Raw genomic sequence first — 20098 nt, forward strand, 5'->3', positions numbered from 1 at the left:
GTCTGCTGGTAATCTCCTGTAACACAGTGCCTGATTCAGAGTTGGGAATAGAGAGAGAGATAGCACTTAACTGTGTACCTGGACAAACCATATTACAATGCAAGGGGTGTAAATACATAATTTTATTTTGCATGTAGGGTAAATACTGGCTGCTTTTACATGTAGCCCACAAATGCCGGACAGCTTTATTATTACTCTACAATTTAGATGTCAGTTTAGACACCTCCCTTCCAAATCTAAATCTCTCTGCAACATTTTAAATCTGCCCCACCTGCAGTGCAATATGGTTTCACCAAGATGACCAGTTGAGAGAGATATCTCTCTCTATTCCCAACTCTGATCAGGCCCACAGTCCCCTGTAACACAGGTCTGATCTGCTGGTAATCTCCTGTAACACAGGTCCGGTCTGCTGGTGATCTTCAGTAACACAGTCCCCTTTAACACAGGTCCGGTCTGCTGGTAATCTCCTGTAACACAGTCCGCTGTAACACAGGTCCGGTCTGCTGGTAATCTCCTGTAACACAGTCCCCTGTAACACAGGTCCGGTCTGCTGGTAATCTCCTGTAACACAGTCCGCTGTAACACAGGTCCGGTCTGCTGGTAATCTCCTGTAACACAGTCCCCTGTAACACAGGTCCGGTCTGATGGTAATCTCCTGTAACACAGTTCCCTGTAACACAGGTCTGGTCTGATGGTAATCTCTTGTAACACAGTCCTCTGTAACACAGGTCTGGTCTGCTGGTAATCTCTTGTAACACAGTCCTCTGTAACACAGGTCTGGTCTGCTGGTAGCGAAGGTAATGCAAAAATTGAAGGTGGGCTCCCATTGGGTTATGAGTATTGGAGAGTGAATCAGCCAGTCCCTTGACACGTTTTGCTGTGCACAATCACAGCTTTAGCAAAAGGGACTGAGTACATATATTACGTGGATTGAGTGATCCTTTACTTTTATCAGTATTGTGCTATATATTTAATTTTTATATTTATATATAATATGTATTTATTACTGTGATTTTGTGCATATGAATTTATAAGATTAATATTTGTACTTTATATGTGATTTATGCATATGAATGTTACTAGAGAGCGCTGTTCTTTTCTATTTTTTTGTGTCCAAAGACGTAGTAGCTGTGAAAAAAGCGACATTCTCTGAATCAGGCTCGTAATGTACCAGAGACAGTTCAATTCAATGACCCGCGATAAGCATCGTCCGTACTTGTGTGCGCACAGTTCCGGAGCACATGCAATGTGAAAACACATTAGATACTCTCAAACTTTTGGAATTTGCATCGTTTAATAATTTTAGAAAACAAAACAAAATTGCTTTAAATTTGTAAATAGTCATCTGCAACAATTGAAAAAAAAAATAAGGTTCACAAAATTAACTCTGTATACTAAAAGTTTAAATTGCATAAAAACTGGCAGGACTAATTATACATCAGTGTGATATAATTGATCAGTGAGACATGATTTGTATATTGATGTGTTCTTATCCAGAACTGATGTGCTAACAGTTACATTGCTCAGTAGTTAGCAGACTTCCCCTGACTCGCTCTGGCTCATATAACAGTCTGAGCAGAGGGAGACATAACTCGAGCTGCAATTTTGTACTCAATTAAAAAGAAATCTGATCTTTAAAATGGTATTCATTAACTGCTAATTATGTTACAAATGATATAAATGTGTGCTTTGGTTCTTAATATCAAACCGCAAACCATGGGGGAAATGTATAAAACCTTCTAAAGAGTGGACCCATAGCAGCCAATCGTCTTCTAGCTTTCATTTATCAAGTATATTGTATAAAATGTTAGCTACAAGCTGATTGGTTGCTATAAATTACTAATTGATTGCTCTGAGCAACTTCTCTAGTTGTTCCCTATAGAAGACTTGCTATGTTCCCCCCCCCCCCCATATTGGATCTAGTGACCCCATTAGTAACAAAACATTAACATTCATAATAATAGAGAACCTCCTGGCACCACCAACCATATATATAGTATTTTAGCAATAACGCTTCCGCAACTAGTACAGCAAGAGAGTCCCATGTGTGGGACCACTGCCAGCACTAATACACTTTACCTATATTACTTGACTGACAGTCAGGAGAAGTTTGAAAGTAATCTGTTTCCATTGCACGGTTGTCAGTTTAGCTGATATTATGGATATTATGGCCTTGGGGGAGTGTATTGGTTGGCTTGTCCTGCAAGTTTCCTAAAGAAGAAGACAGTAATGACATCATTACCAGCAGCTACAGTATACATATTAATTAATCTCGTGCGCTGCAGCAAGATCTACAATCATCATGATTGGAGGAACAGTATTTCTGGATTCACTTCACATTGTCCTGCAACATCTTTGAAAATGAATAAACCACATCACGTTGCATTTAATGATATCTAATAATACATAAACAAACTAAAAAAAATGGGGAAAAATGTATGATGGTTTAAGTTTAATGAAATCATTATTTAGTGTTAAAAATCCTCAGATGAGAAATGACAACTATTCTCTCTTGTGTGATTGACTGAAAGGGTGTTTATCATGTTAATAATAATAGAGAACCTCCTGGCACCACCAACCATATATATAGTATTTTAGCAATAACGCTTCCGCAACTAGTACAGCAAGAGAGTCCCATGTGTGGGACCACTGCCAGCACTAATACACTTTACCTATATTACTTGACTGACAGTCAGGAGAAGTTTGAAAGTAATCTGTTTCCATTGCACGGTTGTCAGTTTAGCTGATATTATGGATATTATGGCCTTGGGGGAGTGTATTGGTTGGCTTGTCCTGCAAGTTTCCTAAAGAAGAAGACAGTAATGACATCATTACCAGCAGCTACAGTATACATATTAATTAATCTCGTGCGCTGCAGCAAGATCTACAATCATCATGATTGGAGGAACAGTATTTCTGGATTCACTTCACATTGTCCTGCAACATCTTTGAAAATGAATAAACCACATCACGTTGCATTTAATGATATCTAATAATACATAAACAAACTAAAAAAAATGGGGAAAAATGTATGATGGTTTAAGTTTAATGAAATCATTATTTAGTGTTAAAAATCCTCAGATGAGAAATGACAACTATTCTCTCTTGTGTGATTGACTGAAAGGGTGTTTATCATGTCAGATATATTGTTGGCGATGAGCTGCTGGGAGCTAGAGGCCCTATGTTTGAACAATGTGATTTCATTTGTTATTTACATAAAACTAGCCCCTGTGTCCATGTCTTATGGAAGATGACAGCTTTGATCTGATAGATGGTAGATGTGTCATGGTTCACTTCACACCTCAGAGGACTTCACTGTAAGGCCATTCCTCTTTATAACTGTATGCGTAATATGCTTGACAGTGGCATATTTATATTCACAGTGTTCCTCTTGTGTTTAGTACACAGAAATCTTATTTATAATATAATCTCCATATTCATACCAGCTGCTGAGCTGTCCATTTGTCTTCTCCAGGGATGATAACCAAGGTACTAGTTGATGTATCATTAAAATACATAAAATAACACTAATATAGCCATGTGAAAGCTCCCATTGCAAGGCCTCTTTTAAATCTGCATGTAACTTTGTTATCTTAATACAAAGTGATATCTGATATCTGAGGCCAAACCGGTCTACACAAAAATGCTTTCCTCGTGAATAACTGTCTTATTTCAAACATGTTTCAAAATGAAATTAATTTAAATTCAGTAGTACCGATCTATCATCCAATTAGAGATGCTCTCATTCCAACAACATGGGCCCCCCTGTTTCATTTCACATGTGAGCGATACGTTGTCAGTTCATTCGGTCACCCTCTGACAAATGGTAATACATAGTGCCTCCACTGGATTGCCTACGTCATCTGGTCAGAGCAGCACTGCTGCCTTAATGGTTTAGGGAGCTGCAAAACAAAAGTGTGTCTAACCTTTTCCACAGGATACTAGTCATGTTCTGGAAAGCATCGAGACTTGTTTCATCACCATGGGATGTGGGGTCGTGAAGTGGCATTCTCATGTCCTCAATGGTCCCAGTACAATAGACAAGTGTTCTAAGAACCCTGCCAATTATCCCATATAAGTGAAAATAAATAAAACTTAAATATATGATTTTAAAGATACACCAAACCCTCATTGACCACTTTAATACATAAAATCTTCTTTCTTCTTCTTGATCTGTCATTGTCCAAATCAGAATGGAAAACCCATCTGGTCACAATGAATGACCTTGAAGTCATTGAGACCTCTGAGCAGCCAGCATAGAAAACCACTTGTGATTGGCTGACAGCCAATGGAAATCCCATTTACTGCCATTTGTAGTTAATCAGTCTGTGCCTGATGTGAGCCATGATACAGGAAGAGGATTATCGTCTAGCTCTACAGACTCCTAGCATTCTGCATCATGGACAGGTGACATAACCTAGTTCAGCACCTCATTTAAACTACTATATCTCCTGTCCAAAATGGTGATATGTAAAGAACATTACACCTGGGCTGGTTTGCTCATTCATTTGCTAATGGTTGCACTTTGGTAATGGCAGCGATTTTGGGGTGAGGGTACAACGATGCACTAATGGGAAAATAATGCCTTTAATTTACAGATTAGCAAAGTGTCATATTGTCTACCCTGTTATAAATATAGGAGGCTAGTCCAATGCATATTGGCGCTCTGCGTGATCATCAGTTAGATGACAACAGGCTTTCTAAGGGGGGATTTAATAAAGCTTGGAGAGAGATACAATTGGAGATAAAAAGCACCAACCAATTAGCTCCTAACTGTCACTTTACAGGCTGTGTTTGAAACGTGACAGTTAGAAGCTGGTTGGTTGGCGCTATTTATCTTCAATTTTTTTGTCTCTCCAAGCTTTATTAAATCTCCCCCTAAGTCCTCCTACCTTTACATAAGCGTCAGGAATTATTTTGGGACCCTTGATTGCAGCAGCTGGTCAGTTTAGTATGGTGACAATACAGAAATCATATTATTGCTCCTGACCCTATATAGATGTGGACACATTTGTTAGTACCCTTACTGCTCATTGAAACAATGCTTCATTCCTACTAAAGAGTGATGTATACCTGCATGCCTTTGCTATGTCATAGAGTAAAGCAAATAAACTGTGAAAAGAGATAAATCGCTTATTGCTTATTCTCCAAAGATATTCTTAAATGGTCTGGAGAGATTTTTAGAAAAGATAATAAATAATTGTATTATAGTGATATTTCAAACTAATTGCTTTCTGAAATAGCATTGCATGTTTTCTGATCAGTCATTCAGCCTATTGAAATGGAATAGAGTCACTCTGCTGTTTGGTATCATCATGTGCACCGCACTGAACATGGCCCAGAGAAAGCAAAGGAGAGAGTTGGCTGAGGAGATCAGAAATAAATTTATAGACAAGCATGTTAAAGGTAAAGGCTAGAAGACCATCTCCAAGCAGCTTGATATTCCTGTGACTACAGATGCAAATATTACTAAGAAGTTTAATGTCCATGGGACTGTAGCCAACCTTCCATGGTGAGAATGGTAGAAAAAGAGCCAACGAAAACTTCCAAAGAGATACAAGCTGAACTCCAAGGTCAAGGTACGTCAGTGTCTGATCGCACATCCAACACTTTTTGAGTGACATGGGCTCCATGGAAGAAGACCCAGGAGGTTTCAACCTTTGAAGAAACAACATAAAAAAACCAGACTGGAATTCTCCAAAATCCATGTTGATAGACCACAATGCTTCTGTGAGCTTTTAAAGGAGAGAACACCATACCTAGTGTGAAACATGGAGGAGGCTCGGTTATGTTTTGGGGTTGCTTTGCTACTGTGGCACGGGATGCCTTAAATATGTGCAGGGCATAAACAAATCTCAAGAATATCAAAGCATTCTGGAGTGCTCTGTCTCAGTTACAGGTTATGGGTCCTCAAACAAGATAATGACTCAATACACACAACTAAAAGCACCCAAGAATGGATAGGAACAAAACATTAGACTGTTCTGAAGTGGCCTTCTATGAGCCCTGATCTGAATTTTATGGAAATTCTATGGAACGAGCTGGAACATGCAGTCTGGATAAGTCACCCATCAAACCTGAGACAGCTGCAGCAGTTTGCTCATAGAAGAGTGGGACAAACTAGCTGTTGACCGGTGCAGAAGTCTCATTGAGAGCTACAGAAATCGATAAGTTGCAGTAATTGCCTGTGAAGGTTGTGCAACAAAATATTTGGTTAAGGGACTCATTATTTTTGTCCATTGCATTGTAATTTGTCTTTTTGTTTAAATATTCCATTGCATCAAAAATCAAATGCAAAGTCTGATTTCTATTAAATATAGAATAAATAATGATGGATGCCAATTACTTTTGTCACTTTCAAGTTATTCTTTTTTTGTGGAAAGGTACCAACAAATTTCTCCATTTCTGTAAATATTTATATAATAATCCGCTAAGGCCTGTCCTATCTCCAACATGCATGTGCAGTGGGAGTCCCACCTCCAATGACTCCCACTACAGCAAGCCACAGACAAGACCTTCACCAGAGAGGACAGAGGACGCTACGGGAATGGGGGAAGTAACGAGCTCTTTAGACCCACTACTTCATTAAAGCCTTCCAGCTGTCATCCTAACTTGCTGCTACATCTTCCTTTCTCCCCGCCTACCCCATTCTGTGTCACTCCTGTTTGTCTGCCCCTCCCTTAAAGAATGTAAGCTCTTTCGAGCAGGGCCCTCTACCCTCTTGTTCTTCTCCCTACTGTAATTTAATTTATCTCTTACTCTCCAGTAGGACAACTAACACTTGGCTGCTTATGCGGGTGTAAAGGTCGCTAATATAGCAATGTTTATCCATGTCCTGTATTGTATTGTATTGTATTGTAAGTCAATGGTTACTTATTTGTCTATGTACTTTGTAAGGCGCTGCGGAACACTTGTGGCGCCATATAAATAAATGATAATAATAATATATGTTACCCAATTTATGAAATAAAATCCCTATACATTTAATGCAGTTAATAATCCATAATTACTGGACTTTGTGGATGAATTTCAGCTTCTCTGTCCTCCTCTACTTCTATGAGACGTGCTTGCACATATACGAGTAATAGAATTGCTTTTACTGGCTATATTATGCATTCCAGTGATTTGGCACAAGTGCTTGTAGCCTGTTTCATCAAATGCAGACTAATAGGTCAAGTGAGTTCAATCATTTGCTTAAAAGGAGGAGACTGAGACCAAAACCAATTCTCTCATAACAAACACAACAAGACTTTGGTTTTCCAGCAGCCGGTGTCAATACTCATCGCCCTGAAGGTGATGCATTCTGATCTGTGGGAAGCGGTTATTCAATTAAGAACAGTTTTTAATTTATATTCTATTGAAAAATGCCTAAAATTAAGTATGTAAAGATTTACAGCAAACCTTTTTTATGCTGTTGGAATTAAGTCTGGTTTGTTATGTTCTACTGTGAAAACAACGGTGAGTTTTCTTTAACTTAACTGAATCTCCATCTGTACAAATTCATTTTCTTAGTGTATATAAACCATAACCAGCAATCTGTGGCTCTCCAAGTGTTATGGAACTACAAATCCTAGCATAACTTCGTTAAGCTGCGTACACACTGGTCGATATTGTGAACAATATAATTTTTTGTTCAATCGTTCACAATATCGTCCAGTGTGTATGCAAGATATTGTCACTGATGCGCGCTCCCGCGGATCGTTGACGATATCTTTCATCGCCTGAACATGCAGGCCAACCTGCATGTTTAGGGATGCTGCCGGTGACGTCACTGAACGATATCGTGAACGATATCGTTCAGTGATTAGGCTCAATGTCGTTAACGACATACAGCTCGGCAAACACTTAACGTTATCACTCATGGAGTGAATTGTTAACTGTGTATGCGCCTTTAGACTACAGCAGCTTGAGAGCAACAGTTCACCAGTGCTGTTAGCCACAGGGCCTGATTCAGAGATGGACGGATTTGCAGAGCCGCACACAAGTGTCCATCCCAGATGCAAATCCAGAAGGAAGTGTCAGACACCTCCTTGCTGCATTTGCGATCCCAGCACCCCGTCCGCCCCCCAAAGGCGCTTGTAGTCTGCAAGCAAGATCACAGGACCCATTCTGCACATGCGCAGAACAAACATCGGAGATGTGCGTTTATCCTTGTATGAACGTACAGCTATGAATCAGGCCCACAGTTCACTAATGTTTCATACATGAAAAAAGACATTTAATTTTGTATGGTAGCAATTTTGGATTGTTGTCACATTAAATGCCTAATTTAAGGTTTCACACAAGTCTGCTTTGTGGACAGATCTTGCTATTTTTAGCAGCTATGCATGTGACGTAGCCTCCATATGCAACTTTGAGCAGCCACAGGTAAGTCAGAGTCACACTCACCTCAGTAGCAGTTCCAATTCTGGCTGAGTGGATGTAATTGGGCAGCAATTGGGAGCTTGCTCTAAAGGCTCATACACACTAGACAAGTGTTTCCCAACCACAGTCCTCAAGGCACACTAAGGGTCCTGGTTTTAGTGATATTCATGCTTGAGCACAGATGTTAAATCAAAATAACTGAAATACTAATTAAGTCACCTGTGCTCAAGTTTGGCTATCTTTAAAACCTGGACTGTTAGAGTGGTTGGGAACCCCTGCACTAGACCATGTGCTGTGTAAGTGATATTCGTGAAAGATATTTGGTTTACACACTGAATGATATCGTTCAGTGATGTCATCCTGCCACATCCCTGAACAGGCACTTTCTAATGATATCGTCATATTGGCCTGCATGTTGGTACAACAGCAAACATCGTTAACGCTGTTGGTCATTTGGTGCGGAATCGGTATGAAATACCGTCGGTAAGTAATGACTAACCTAACCCTAACCCTCCTTAGGGGTGCCTAACCCTAACCTCCCCCCCAAGTGCCTAACCCTAATCCCCCCTGTAAGTGCCTAACCCTAACCTCCCCCCCTTCCCCGCTGCCTAAACCTAAGTCCCCCGGGGGGGTGCCTAACCCTGTCCCCCTGGGGGGTGCCTAACCCTCCCTCCCCCTAGCCTAACCCTAAACCTCCCGGGGGGTGCCTAACCCTAAGTCCCCCCCGGGTGCGCTAAACCTAACCCAACCCCCCCCCCCTCCCGCGTGGCTGTCCGCTCGCAGTGCCCAGCATCCCTTCGATCGGGATGCCAGGCGCCGGTGTCCCAGCATCAGTGAAATGAGCGGCGTCTACATCTAGACGCCGGGGCATTTCACCCTCACCGGGATATGACATTCGGGAAGCCGGCTGTCGGTATAATGTCAGCCGGCTTCCCGATTGCATCCCTTTGGTGCATACACACTGGACAATATGAACGATATATCGTTGAACGATATCGTTATCGTTCACTTTTATCATCTAATGCAGGGGTGGGGAACCTTTTTTTCTGCCGTGGGCCTTTTTGATATATATAACATTATTGGTAGGCCCTGTACAAGCCATGCCCCATCTGTATGATGTCAAACAGGGTGTGGCCACAATCACTGCTGATTACAGCAATGCCCGGAGCAACATGAGGATGCTCCAGGGAACTGTAAGAGCAGTGGTGTGACCGTCTGAAGCATCCAAAGGCTGCTACAGGCGGCACTGCTGCATAGATTCTGGCTGCAGGGTGCCATTCTAGGCACCCTGCTAGCCAGATGAGGCTAGCAGAAATAAGCTCAGAGGGCCAGACCAAATGATTCCGCGGGCCTTATACGGCACCCGGGCCTAAGGTTCCCCATCCCTGGTCTAGTGTGTATGCTCCATTAAGCTAAATGTTATGTGGGCATATAGGCTGAATTGCTGGCTATTCAGAGTAGTGTAGACTGTATCAGAGTGCAATTGTGCACTGATGGCTGTTTTCACAAGTGCATGGATAGGGACGGTTCAGCCGAATCTGTACGTCCAACTCTGAAAACAGATGATGATCTGCAATTATTTCTAAACATGCCATGCAGTGGCAGATGCGGACGAATTACGCAGGGCTCTGAATCAGGCCTTAAATGTGTCAGACAAAAGAAAATGTAACAGCGCTGTGAACAACCCAAATCAATAATTAGATATTTACCATAATGGTGTAAATAACCATATGCCAATGGCAATGGATGAGAAATAATGAGAATGAGTATATGGATATTCTGGGACAGTGATGTTGAATTTGTATCAATATAGTATAACAATAAATATGAATAAACGATTATGCCATATAATATAGGATAAATAGATATGTAAATTTAATAATTACATATAATCAATTGTAATGCATGGAAAAAATATATATATATATAAACATGAAAAGTAATGAAAAATAATAAATAATGAAAAATAATAATAAAATATAATGATAATAACACTGATGTGAAATTGATAAAAAGTGTTTTAAATATTAAAAACACTACAATTAATAAAGGATAGTTCTGACAAATTGAACGGTCCGTGTCCAATTATATTTTTTCTGTTCCAATCCACATGTGAAGGAGATGAACTGGGAGACGCTAAATCCAAATCAGGTAACGCCTGAATGGGTAGTTGAGATTGGTGCAGCGTTCAGATATGTCAACAGGTGCAATAAAAATGTGTAAGCTCTTTATGGTTTTGTTTTAGTTGCTTATAAAAAAAGATATCCACATTCCCCATTCCATGAGTTAGGTCACTAAAACCCCCGGGCTGTTTGTTGTGAGGTTATATCACTTAGCATTTTACTTGTGACACATTTAATATGGTACTTACCAGAAGGGAAATATGTTTGACTTCATGAATTGTCTTTCCAGTAAGCAGACCATGTTCTAGTGGAACCTGAATTCATTTTTGCTATTCATTTCTTGTTCTCTCTCTCTTTTTTTAAAGTTTCCTTTGTCTGGTCCAGAATGGCAGTGAACACAAAGAACAAAGTCACAGTTAACAAGCCAGTTTGGGAATTCCTCAACAAAGAGACTCCGTCTAAATTAAACCGACTAAGAGAGGACAGTGGAGTTCGCATCCTGATTGATGGTGAAACATCAGAGATTTACGTGTTACGACTCTCTGTTGACAGCCATGTTCCGGCAAATGCTATCACGCTGGCTAGAAAAGCTCTAAAATCCTTGTTAAAAGATACGGAGAAAGAGTTGAAAAAATCCTACAAGCAGCACCAACTCTCGGGTTGCATGGCTTATGCGGATAAGAACAGTGACCATGCGGGTGAACTGCACATCCGTGGTACTTATGGCAGAGGTCAGCAAAGTGCGAGCACCCGGGGTTTACCTGGAAGTTCCAGTGGGGGAGCAAGTAGCAGTCATGGAAGCTCTCGTGACCATAGAAGAGATGAAGCAGAAGATGACCGAGAGAACCAGTGCCCCATCTGCTTGGGTGAGATTCAAAACATAAAAACACTGGAGAAGTGTCAGCATTCATTCTGTGAGGATTGTATCACCAGGGCTCTGCAGGTGAAGAAAGCATGTCCGATGTGTGGCCGTTTCTATGGGCAACTAGTGGGCAATCAACCTGAGAATGGTAGAATGTTGGTATCCAAAGACTCCGGCCTTTTGCTTCCTGGCTATGAGAAATATGGGACCATTATCATCCAGTATATCTTCCCACCGGGCATCCAAGGGGTAAGATCTGTTTTACTTCACTTGTAGTAGCACTGTTAAAGTATGTCTGTACATCGGTAGGATCCCTGACTTTACTCAATGCCACTAAGTCCTATACTTACTATTAATTGCTGGAAGGCTTTAGTAATAATAAGTGAGAACCAACGGACATGGCAAACAAGTAAAAAATACAGTTGGCTACCATACATCATTAATGAGGCCTTGCTGCAAATGTCTCTAATACCCCTTTCACATGAGATCATCTCCAAGCCCTGACTTTACTTATGCGGTGAACAGGACCCGGGTCGCCTCGACCCGGGTTACCCTTTCACACTGCACCGCGAGCCGAGTTGAACTCATTACCCGAATTGAAATGCCGGGTCGCCCGACCCGGGTTATTTTAACTGGGCCCTTTCACACTGCACTGCGCGTTCATGTGCAATAACCCGGGTTATTTGCTGACAGTGTGAAAGGGGTATAATACAGAAAAATAATGTGCCTAGTTACTGTGAGACCGGTGATAACTTTCTGACAAGGACAGAGCTGCACTTACATGTATTGTTGCAAGGGAACGGAGGATTTGAACAACAGTCACAAATATTTGATTGCATCATGTTTGAACTGCAGAACAGAAGGTTCTCTAAACGTCATCTAAGAGTATGTAATGCAGCTTTGTTCTATCCAAGGTAATAGCGAAAAGGAGATAATTCAAAGAAATGAAAAACCGTGGCTATGACTGATGCTATTTTTAATGGTATGATGCATTGCCTTTTGTATCATAACAATATAATTGAGCAATAAACCAATAAAATACCATTGCATGCTCACATCTCAGAAACATAATACAATTCTAAAAGTAAAAATAAGAAACTACCGTAATATACAAAGACATTCCATACAATTTTATGGAAAGGGGCATTCTTTCCATATAATTCATGACTTTTCTAAACCTTTGAGGCAAATCCTAGCAGTTTATATTAAACACCGCAGTCATAATTCTGTTTGAAATTACTGTTGTGTAATATAATTTCTTCACATAATAATAATAATCACCAAATATGGGAACGTCATGTACAGGCATCTGTGATGTCATGCTATACCCTGGCACTCAAGAATAGTCTCATGTGTCTTTGCATGCTCGCACCTCCCAAAATTAAATTAATAGCGTTCTTATTTAATAAATAGGCCTATTCCTCTCCCACCCAACCATCCCCACTGGCGAGACTAGCCATCATGCAGGTTTATATTTTCTCAGGATCAGTATTGTTCCCATACTTCAGTCTGTTCCATTGACAGTGGTCATGGATATTTCCTATACTTTACAAGATTAATCCAAAGATAACTTTTCATATGAACAAAACCTGTTTATACGTTTTGATAACATAGTCATTATTATTTTGCTATAATGCTCCTGTTTCGTGCGTTGGAAAGTGCCATGTGCAGGTAGTATAGATGCTGGTCCTGTCAGTGAAAAGATTTTACCAGTACTCAAAGGTCTTTATAATAAGCAATATGCAAAGCAATAAATAAATGCAGTCTGTCATGGAACACAAAATAAGTCACGTGACACAAGTGGGCGGTGATTATGTTTGGAAAAACGTAAAATATCTCTCTTGATCATGACTTGTGGCCAATGTGGATCTGTCATGTTCCCATAATTGCACATTAACTCTCAAAATTACATTTACAAAAATCTCACCTGACTGTGCCAATCCGCAACTGACCTTTACAATTGTCATAATAAAAGATGGGGATCACACTCCTGACAGCCCCCCTTCCCAACCAGTGCAGGACTCAGTACTGCAGTGTTATCACATTTACACAGGACGTTCCAGTCAGTAGGGACTTCCACCAGGTTGGATAGCTGAGAATGACCCACTAGTTGCAAGGTCTTACTATAAGATCCATGTGTAGATCTACTAGCAATTACATATAGGAGACCTATTGGAACAGTTGTTGATCCCTAAAGGTTTCTAATGTTTGGGTAAATTAAACATTAAAGAAAGAAGAAATAACATCCCTTATGAACCCATATGAAAAATGAATATATTTGGTTCCCCAGTGCTCAGGAGAACTAGTCAACTATATATATTTCAATGTATTCTCTAGGACTATCTGGATATGTTAAAGTAACTTTGTGAAAAGTTTATATATATTTTTGTGATTTGTGTCTGTTCTCTCCAGCTAATGATTGCCAAATAAAGAGCCACATATTTCAGTATTTTACCAAACGAAAATACTAAGAGCTGAAATCTGTGACGTGATCTCATAGTGCATGTTCCGGGACGTCTACCATACATACAGTAGTAAGCATTGTGCACTCTTACGGGTGGTGTAATGTACAATGCATGATGTAGGGTGGTGGAGATCACACACTTTCACAACGGCACATTAGCTGCATTGTCCCTACATTGCCCCCAATATGTCCTGAAACACTATATAAAACAGCTAATTAAAAGGTAACACCAATCAAAATTAACACAGACTAAACACGTGACTCAGTGGCCAGCTTTGAGTATTAATAAGTATGCAATGATAATAGCATGCTCAGTATGCACCTGAAGAACTTTCTCTATGAACATCATTTACAGTTAGGAACAAAACCAGCTAAATGGTGCTAATTTGCACCTGGATAAAACCACGTTCCTAAGCGTAAGCTTTCATGTCTGCATTGCTTTTATCTAACTCTTTCCGTTTTCCTCCACTGTCCGGCACTGCAGAGCACTGTGCCTCTTACAAATCATCGGCAATAATAATAGGCTCTGCATGACCACATGAGATTAGAGTCGCAGGCCTTCAGCCCACGCTGCTGCTTTAAGTATGCCAAGGCATTACAGCTACAAGCATAAGAGAGGACATGGCACAATTTTATAGCCAGTTCTCAATAATAATGTGTGGTAATTATTGTACATTAAAATTAGCCTTTTATTCAGTTTGTATTATTGATGTGAGAATTTTCAGAACTATATTACAGGTACACTTTAAAATAAATAAATGTTACAACATGTGGGGAGTGTGAATTGAAGGTCACAGCAGTAATACTCCAACCCTGTTTTTTTTTGTCAATTTCTGCTTTTTGCAAGTAATTAAATGTCCCTTTAAAACAAATTCTAATGGAACATAGAAAAGGTAGGCACAGTGTTCAGTACAATCAGTGCCTTCGAAACATTCTGCGGGCCAGTGATATACAAGGGGGCGTGACCAAATCCAGGAGCCGTGGTCACGCCCCCCTCTGGAAAAATGAATGGGAAATACGAAGCATGCTACTGCCAAATGGCACATTCCTCCTCCACAGATCAGCGGCCCACGGACAACACCGGGCCCAGGTGATTAGTACCGTTGCCCCCCCCCCCCCCCCAAAACACACACACACCCTATTGGTCGTGCTTACATTCTCCATGGAAGCCTTATTTGCTTATCATCTAATACAATGATTTCTGAATACATTATGCTTCCATCTCTCCTTTGCATATACAACCTACAGGTGTTTGTCAGGGATCAGTACAGGGAAAAGACAGTTATAGGACACTGGTGCAGTGTTAATATCATTTTTATGGCTCTAAATGTGACATGTATTCTGTTTCTGCAGTCAGAGCACCCGAATCCTGGCGTCAGGTATCCTGGGACAACTCGTGTGGCTTACTTACCTGATTGTCCGGAGGGGAACAAAGTTCTAACCCTATTTAAGAAAGCATTTGATCAACGTTTGACCTTCACTATTGGAACTTCAATGACCACAGGAAGACCTAACGTCATAACGTGGAATGACATTCATCATAAAACTAATTGCACAGGAGGACCACAGCTGTAAGTATCCTTTACTCTCCTATATAAACCTGGTACCTGATTGTGTAATCATGTCATCATATTCCCAAGCCTACGGATAATGTGACCAAGGACTGATCAATCTGCTTCTTAGCGTCTCGATTGTATTGTAGAATCTAAATTCATATTAATATTTTCCTTTTACTTGTTCTTTATAAAACCTTGGAAAGGATACATGACGTGATCCCGATGTAATCTAACCATTCAGGGTTCCCTTGAACTTTGAAATGAGGATAATATTTCTACTGAGAAAACCTTATTTACAATTATTATAGGCTATTAACAGAATTAGCATCATGGAGGATAAGGATATTTTATGACACTGTTATTTTATTAGAAGTTTTAATTATGATTGAGAGTTACCAAATCATATATTTCTACTTCAGGGTCCATAGGGTATCCACAGGATACCTTGGGGTATAGGTGTGACGTCAGTCGCTGGGCACCATAGAGTTAAGCTTTTCAGCCTCCCAGGATGCACTAGGGTCCCCCTCCTATACCCCGCCCCCGAGCCAAGGCACCTCAGTTTAGTTTGGTGCCCGGCCGGCGTCGTGTGCACCTATCGGAGTGGGGGCTAGAAGAGCCCCTGAAACTTTCTTCAGTGCAGCTGTGGCTGCACATCTGGATGTACAGCATGGACAGTCAGTCCTGACGTCCATGCTGTCTTCCCTACACCCCCGCCGGTACCAGAACGCCGGTACCGATCCGGGGATGCTGGTGAGCATCTGGGGTCACAGCTAGCGGTGACCCCAGATGTTCCGGACCATGGCCGGATCCAAGGGGGACAAAGGTAAGCAGCGGGGTCCCGCGGTGGGTCCCCGCTGGTCACATGGTCCTAAGTCCCCAGGCAGGGGGCTCCCTGGGGACTGGCTGCAGCGTGGAGCCAGGCGACCAACCTGCGCTTTCCACTACCCCCTGGGACAGCGGACCGCAGCAGAGCGGTAGCGCTGCGGCGTCCCAGGGGTTAAATGCATGCCAGGGGAGCGCGCCTTCCCTGTCTCACAGCCGGCGCCTCCCCCGCTGCACACAGCCCTCTCTGCATGCTGCCGACTGGTCCTGTGGCAGCGCTCGTCCCCCAGGCCAGCCTCCTCTCTGCTCCTCGGCGGCCATCTTCTCCAGAACGCATGGTGAACGCTGCTGGAAGCGCTGGACGGAAGCATCGTGGTCTGGGTCCCCCCGCATACCTCTCCTCCGCTGTGGCTCAGGTCTGTGTATGCAGCGCTGTGTCCTACCAGGCCCTGTGTCTGTGTAGTTGAGTGATCAGCGCTGTTAGTGCAGGAATGGTTATTTCTCTGCATTGTATGTGACTGTGCTAGTGCTGCCTGTAACTTTTCTTCTCTAAACTGTCAGCTTTATTACTGTCCCTGTTTTTTCTGCTAAAGCCCTTGCGGTGCGGTGCTGCAGGGTGGTCTCTCGCCTATTTAATACTTAATTGGTGAGAGAGGTCACATACGTGGTGCCATCATGTCTGAAAGTGATTTTCCCCTCCGGCTACAGTGTACCACGTGCAAAGTACCGTTAGCAGAGGGGGAGGGTAGCGCGGAGGGCCTTTGCCGGCAGTGTTTGTCCATGGCGCGGCCTATTACGGTTACAGCACCGGTACAGGAGCCGCCCTGGGCTTGTTTCGCTCAGGCGTTAACAGCTTTAGTGGGCCAGTTAGCTCCGCAGCCCGCGTTTACTCCGATGGGTTTGTCCCAGCAGTCTGTGGTGTCGTCACCCATGCAGGGGTTCCCACGACAATTGGTGGTACCCCACAGTCTCCCTATTTCCCCGCTCCCGGGTTCTCAGGAGCCAGCGTGGGTTAACTCCCTGACGAGTTCTGTACAGCACTTGTCGGATGTGTTGCAAGGGGAGTCTGTGATGCGGCCTCATAAAAGGCCGGTGGCGTCTCTGTCCGCTCCTTATGAGGATGACGAAGGGATGTCTGATGATGGGGAGATTCTGGATCCTTACGATCAGGAACCTCTCCATACTAAGGACGCTGATGCTAAGTCCAAAGTATATATTCCTGGACTTATTCGGGCGGTCCGCACAGCCTTGGTGATTGAGGACGAAGTTCCCCCAGCGGCTAAATCTAAGTATGCCTTTTTCAAAGATGTGAAGGGCGATGCCACAGTCTTTCCTCTTTCGGGTCAGTTGGTGGACCATTTAGAGGAGGCGTGGAAACAACCTGGCAAAAGATACCAGCCGCAGAGACGCCTGGCGGTGGCTTATCCGTTCGCGGATAATTATTTTGCTAAGTGGGAATCCCCTCCACAGGTGGATTCTCACGTGACCCGTCTTGTCCGTAGTGCCACATTGCCGATGCCATCCATGTCCTCCCTTAAGGATGCTACGGACCGCAAGGTTGAAATCTGCCTGAAGTCCGCTTATTCCCTTGCAGGGGGGGCAGCACGGCCGGCTATGGCCATTTGCTGGGTTGCCAGAGCGATGGAGCGCTGGGCGGATTCATTAGAGGCTTCTTTTGAATCTGACTGTCCGGCCGAACAGGCGGAGTTGATTGGCAATATCCGTGATTCGGCCACCTACATCAACGAGGCGGCTCTAGACATTAGTACTCTGGTGTCTAGAATTTCTTCAGCAGCGGTAGCTGCTCGTCGCACCTTGTGGCTGCGATCCTGGAAGGCGGACGCAGATTCCAAGAAAGGTCTGGAAGCGTTGCCGTTTACCGGAGAAGTTCTCCTTCCGGATCAGGATAAGATTGTGGCCACGCTGGCGGCAGCCAATTCTGCTTGTCTCCCGTCGGCCGCTGCTCCTTCTGGTTCTGGACCATCGTCCTTTCGGTCATCTAGGGCCCAGGGCAGGCCCAAACCACAGTCGTTTCCTCGACAGGCTGGCCTTAAGAAATCGGTCAAGCCCCGGAAGCAGGCATGGAGTACCAGACGTCCGGCCCCCAAGCCAGATGACAAGCCTGCGGCCTGACGGTCCGGGCCTCCCTTTGGGGGATCCCAGGGTGGGAGGCCGCCTGCTACAGTTCGCCCAGTGTTGGTCGACCACTACGACAGACACTTGGGTTCTGGAGGTGGTTTCCCACGGATACGCCCTCTCCTTCCGGCACAGACCCCCGGCTCGATTCTTCACCACGGGTCTACCATCAGACCGGAACAAGGCTACGGAGCTGCGGAAGGTATTGCACACTATGCTCCAGGCTGGAGTTATAGTGCCTGTTCCATTCTCCCAGAGGGGCCAGGGTTTCTATTCAAATCTATTTTTGGTACAGAAACCCAATGGGTCATATCGTCCGATTCTCAACCTCAAAGCACTCAACAAGTCTTTGCGGGTCCCGAAGTTTCGGATGGAGACCCTACGGTCCATCATTCTGGCGCTGGAACCTGGGGACTACATGGTGTCATTGGACATACAGGACGCTTACCTGCATGTCCCTATTCTTTTGCGCCATCAACAGTTCCTCAGGTTTGCAATCCGCAGCGACCACTTCCAGTTTCGGGCGTTACCTTTTGGCCTGGCAACAGCACCACGTGTTTTCACCAAGGTGATGGTGGTCATGGCAGCTTCTCTGCGGCTGCAGGGAGTCCGCATGTTGCCGTATTTGGACGACCTGTTATTGGTGGCAGGATCTCCAGAGCTCCTGTTACGCCACTTGGACCTGACCATTGCACTGCTGCAACGGCACGGCTGGCTAATCAACTGGCAGAAGTCCACTCTAATCCCGTCTCGGAGGATTCTGCATCTTGGAGCCTTATTGGACTCGGGACAGCAAAGGATCTTAGTGACGGAGGACAAGATCTCTGCTTTACAGTCAAGGGTGCGCAGTTGTCTGCACAGCCGCCGGGTGTCCTTACACTCGGCGATGAGGTTACTGGGCTCCATGGTGTCGGTGTTCGACATGGTGGAATACGCCCAGTTTCACTCCAGACCTCTGCAGCACCTGATCCTGTCCAAGTGGAACGGGCTGCCTCAGTCTCTGAAGTCCCAGACGATTGTGCTCACCCCGGAGGTTCGCCTGTCCCTTGCGTGGTGGTTACAGACGACCCACCTCAACAAGGGACGTCCGTTCTGGGTTCCAAATTGGGTCCTGTTGACAACGGACGCCAGTCTTCGGGGCTGGGGAGCAGTTTCGGGTCCACACTTGTTCCAGGGCAGGTGGACGCCGACAGAAGCGGAGCTTCCAATAAATATCTTGGAACTCCGTGCGGTCTTCAATGCTCTCCAGCAGGCACAGCGGTTTCTCCAGGGTCGCCCGGTGCAGGTCCAGTCGGACAACGCTACCACCGTGGCCTACATAAACAGGCAAGGAGGAACTCGCAGTCGGGCGGCTCTCGTAGAGGTCTCTCGGATCCTGGTTTGGGCGGAGCGCAATCTTCCGGCCATATCAGCGGTCTTCATCCCTGGAGTGCTAAATTGGGAGGCGGACTTTCTAAGTTGCCAGGACGTTCATCCGGGGGAATGGTCCCTGCACCCGGACGTTTTTCAACTACTGGTGGACAGGTGGGGTCTTCCAGAAATCGACCTCATGGCGTCCCGGCACAACAACAAGTTGCCGGTGTACGGGTCTCGCACAAGAGACGAAGGGGCGTCTCTGGTGGATGCTCTGTCCGTCCGGTGGACGTTCCGGTTCGCATACCTGTTCCCTCCGGTCTCCCTTCTTCCACGGGTAATCCGGAAATTCAAACAGGAAGGAGGGACGCTCCTGTTGATAGCTCCCGCGTGGCCCAGACGGCACTGGTTCTCAGAC

At 44.0% G+C, this 20098-nt stretch overlaps 1 protein-coding gene across 6 annotated transcripts in view; it reads left to right on the forward strand.

Annotated features, from left to right (window-relative positions):
* Positions 1-20098, forward strand: part of DTX3 (deltex E3 ubiquitin ligase 3) — an 82258-nt gene that overhangs the window by 48301 nt on the left and 13859 nt on the right. For all 6 annotated transcript variants that reach the window (XM_088465906.1, XM_088465907.1, XM_088465911.1 and 3 more), the window contains 2 exons: positions 10853-11598; positions 15167-15384. In XM_088465906.1, the coding sequence (XP_088322032.1) occupies positions 10873-11598; positions 15167-15384 (944 nt within the window). In that variant the 5' untranslated portion in view covers positions 10853-10872. The remainder of the gene's footprint in view (positions 1-10852; positions 11599-15166; positions 15385-20098) is intronic.

Source organism: Taudactylus pleione, unplaced genomic scaffold (assembly GCF_031769625.1).
Source record: "Taudactylus pleione unplaced genomic scaffold, aTauple2 ptg000065l, whole genome shotgun sequence".
NCBI lineage: Eukaryota > Metazoa > Chordata > Amphibia > Anura > Myobatrachidae > Taudactylus > Taudactylus pleione.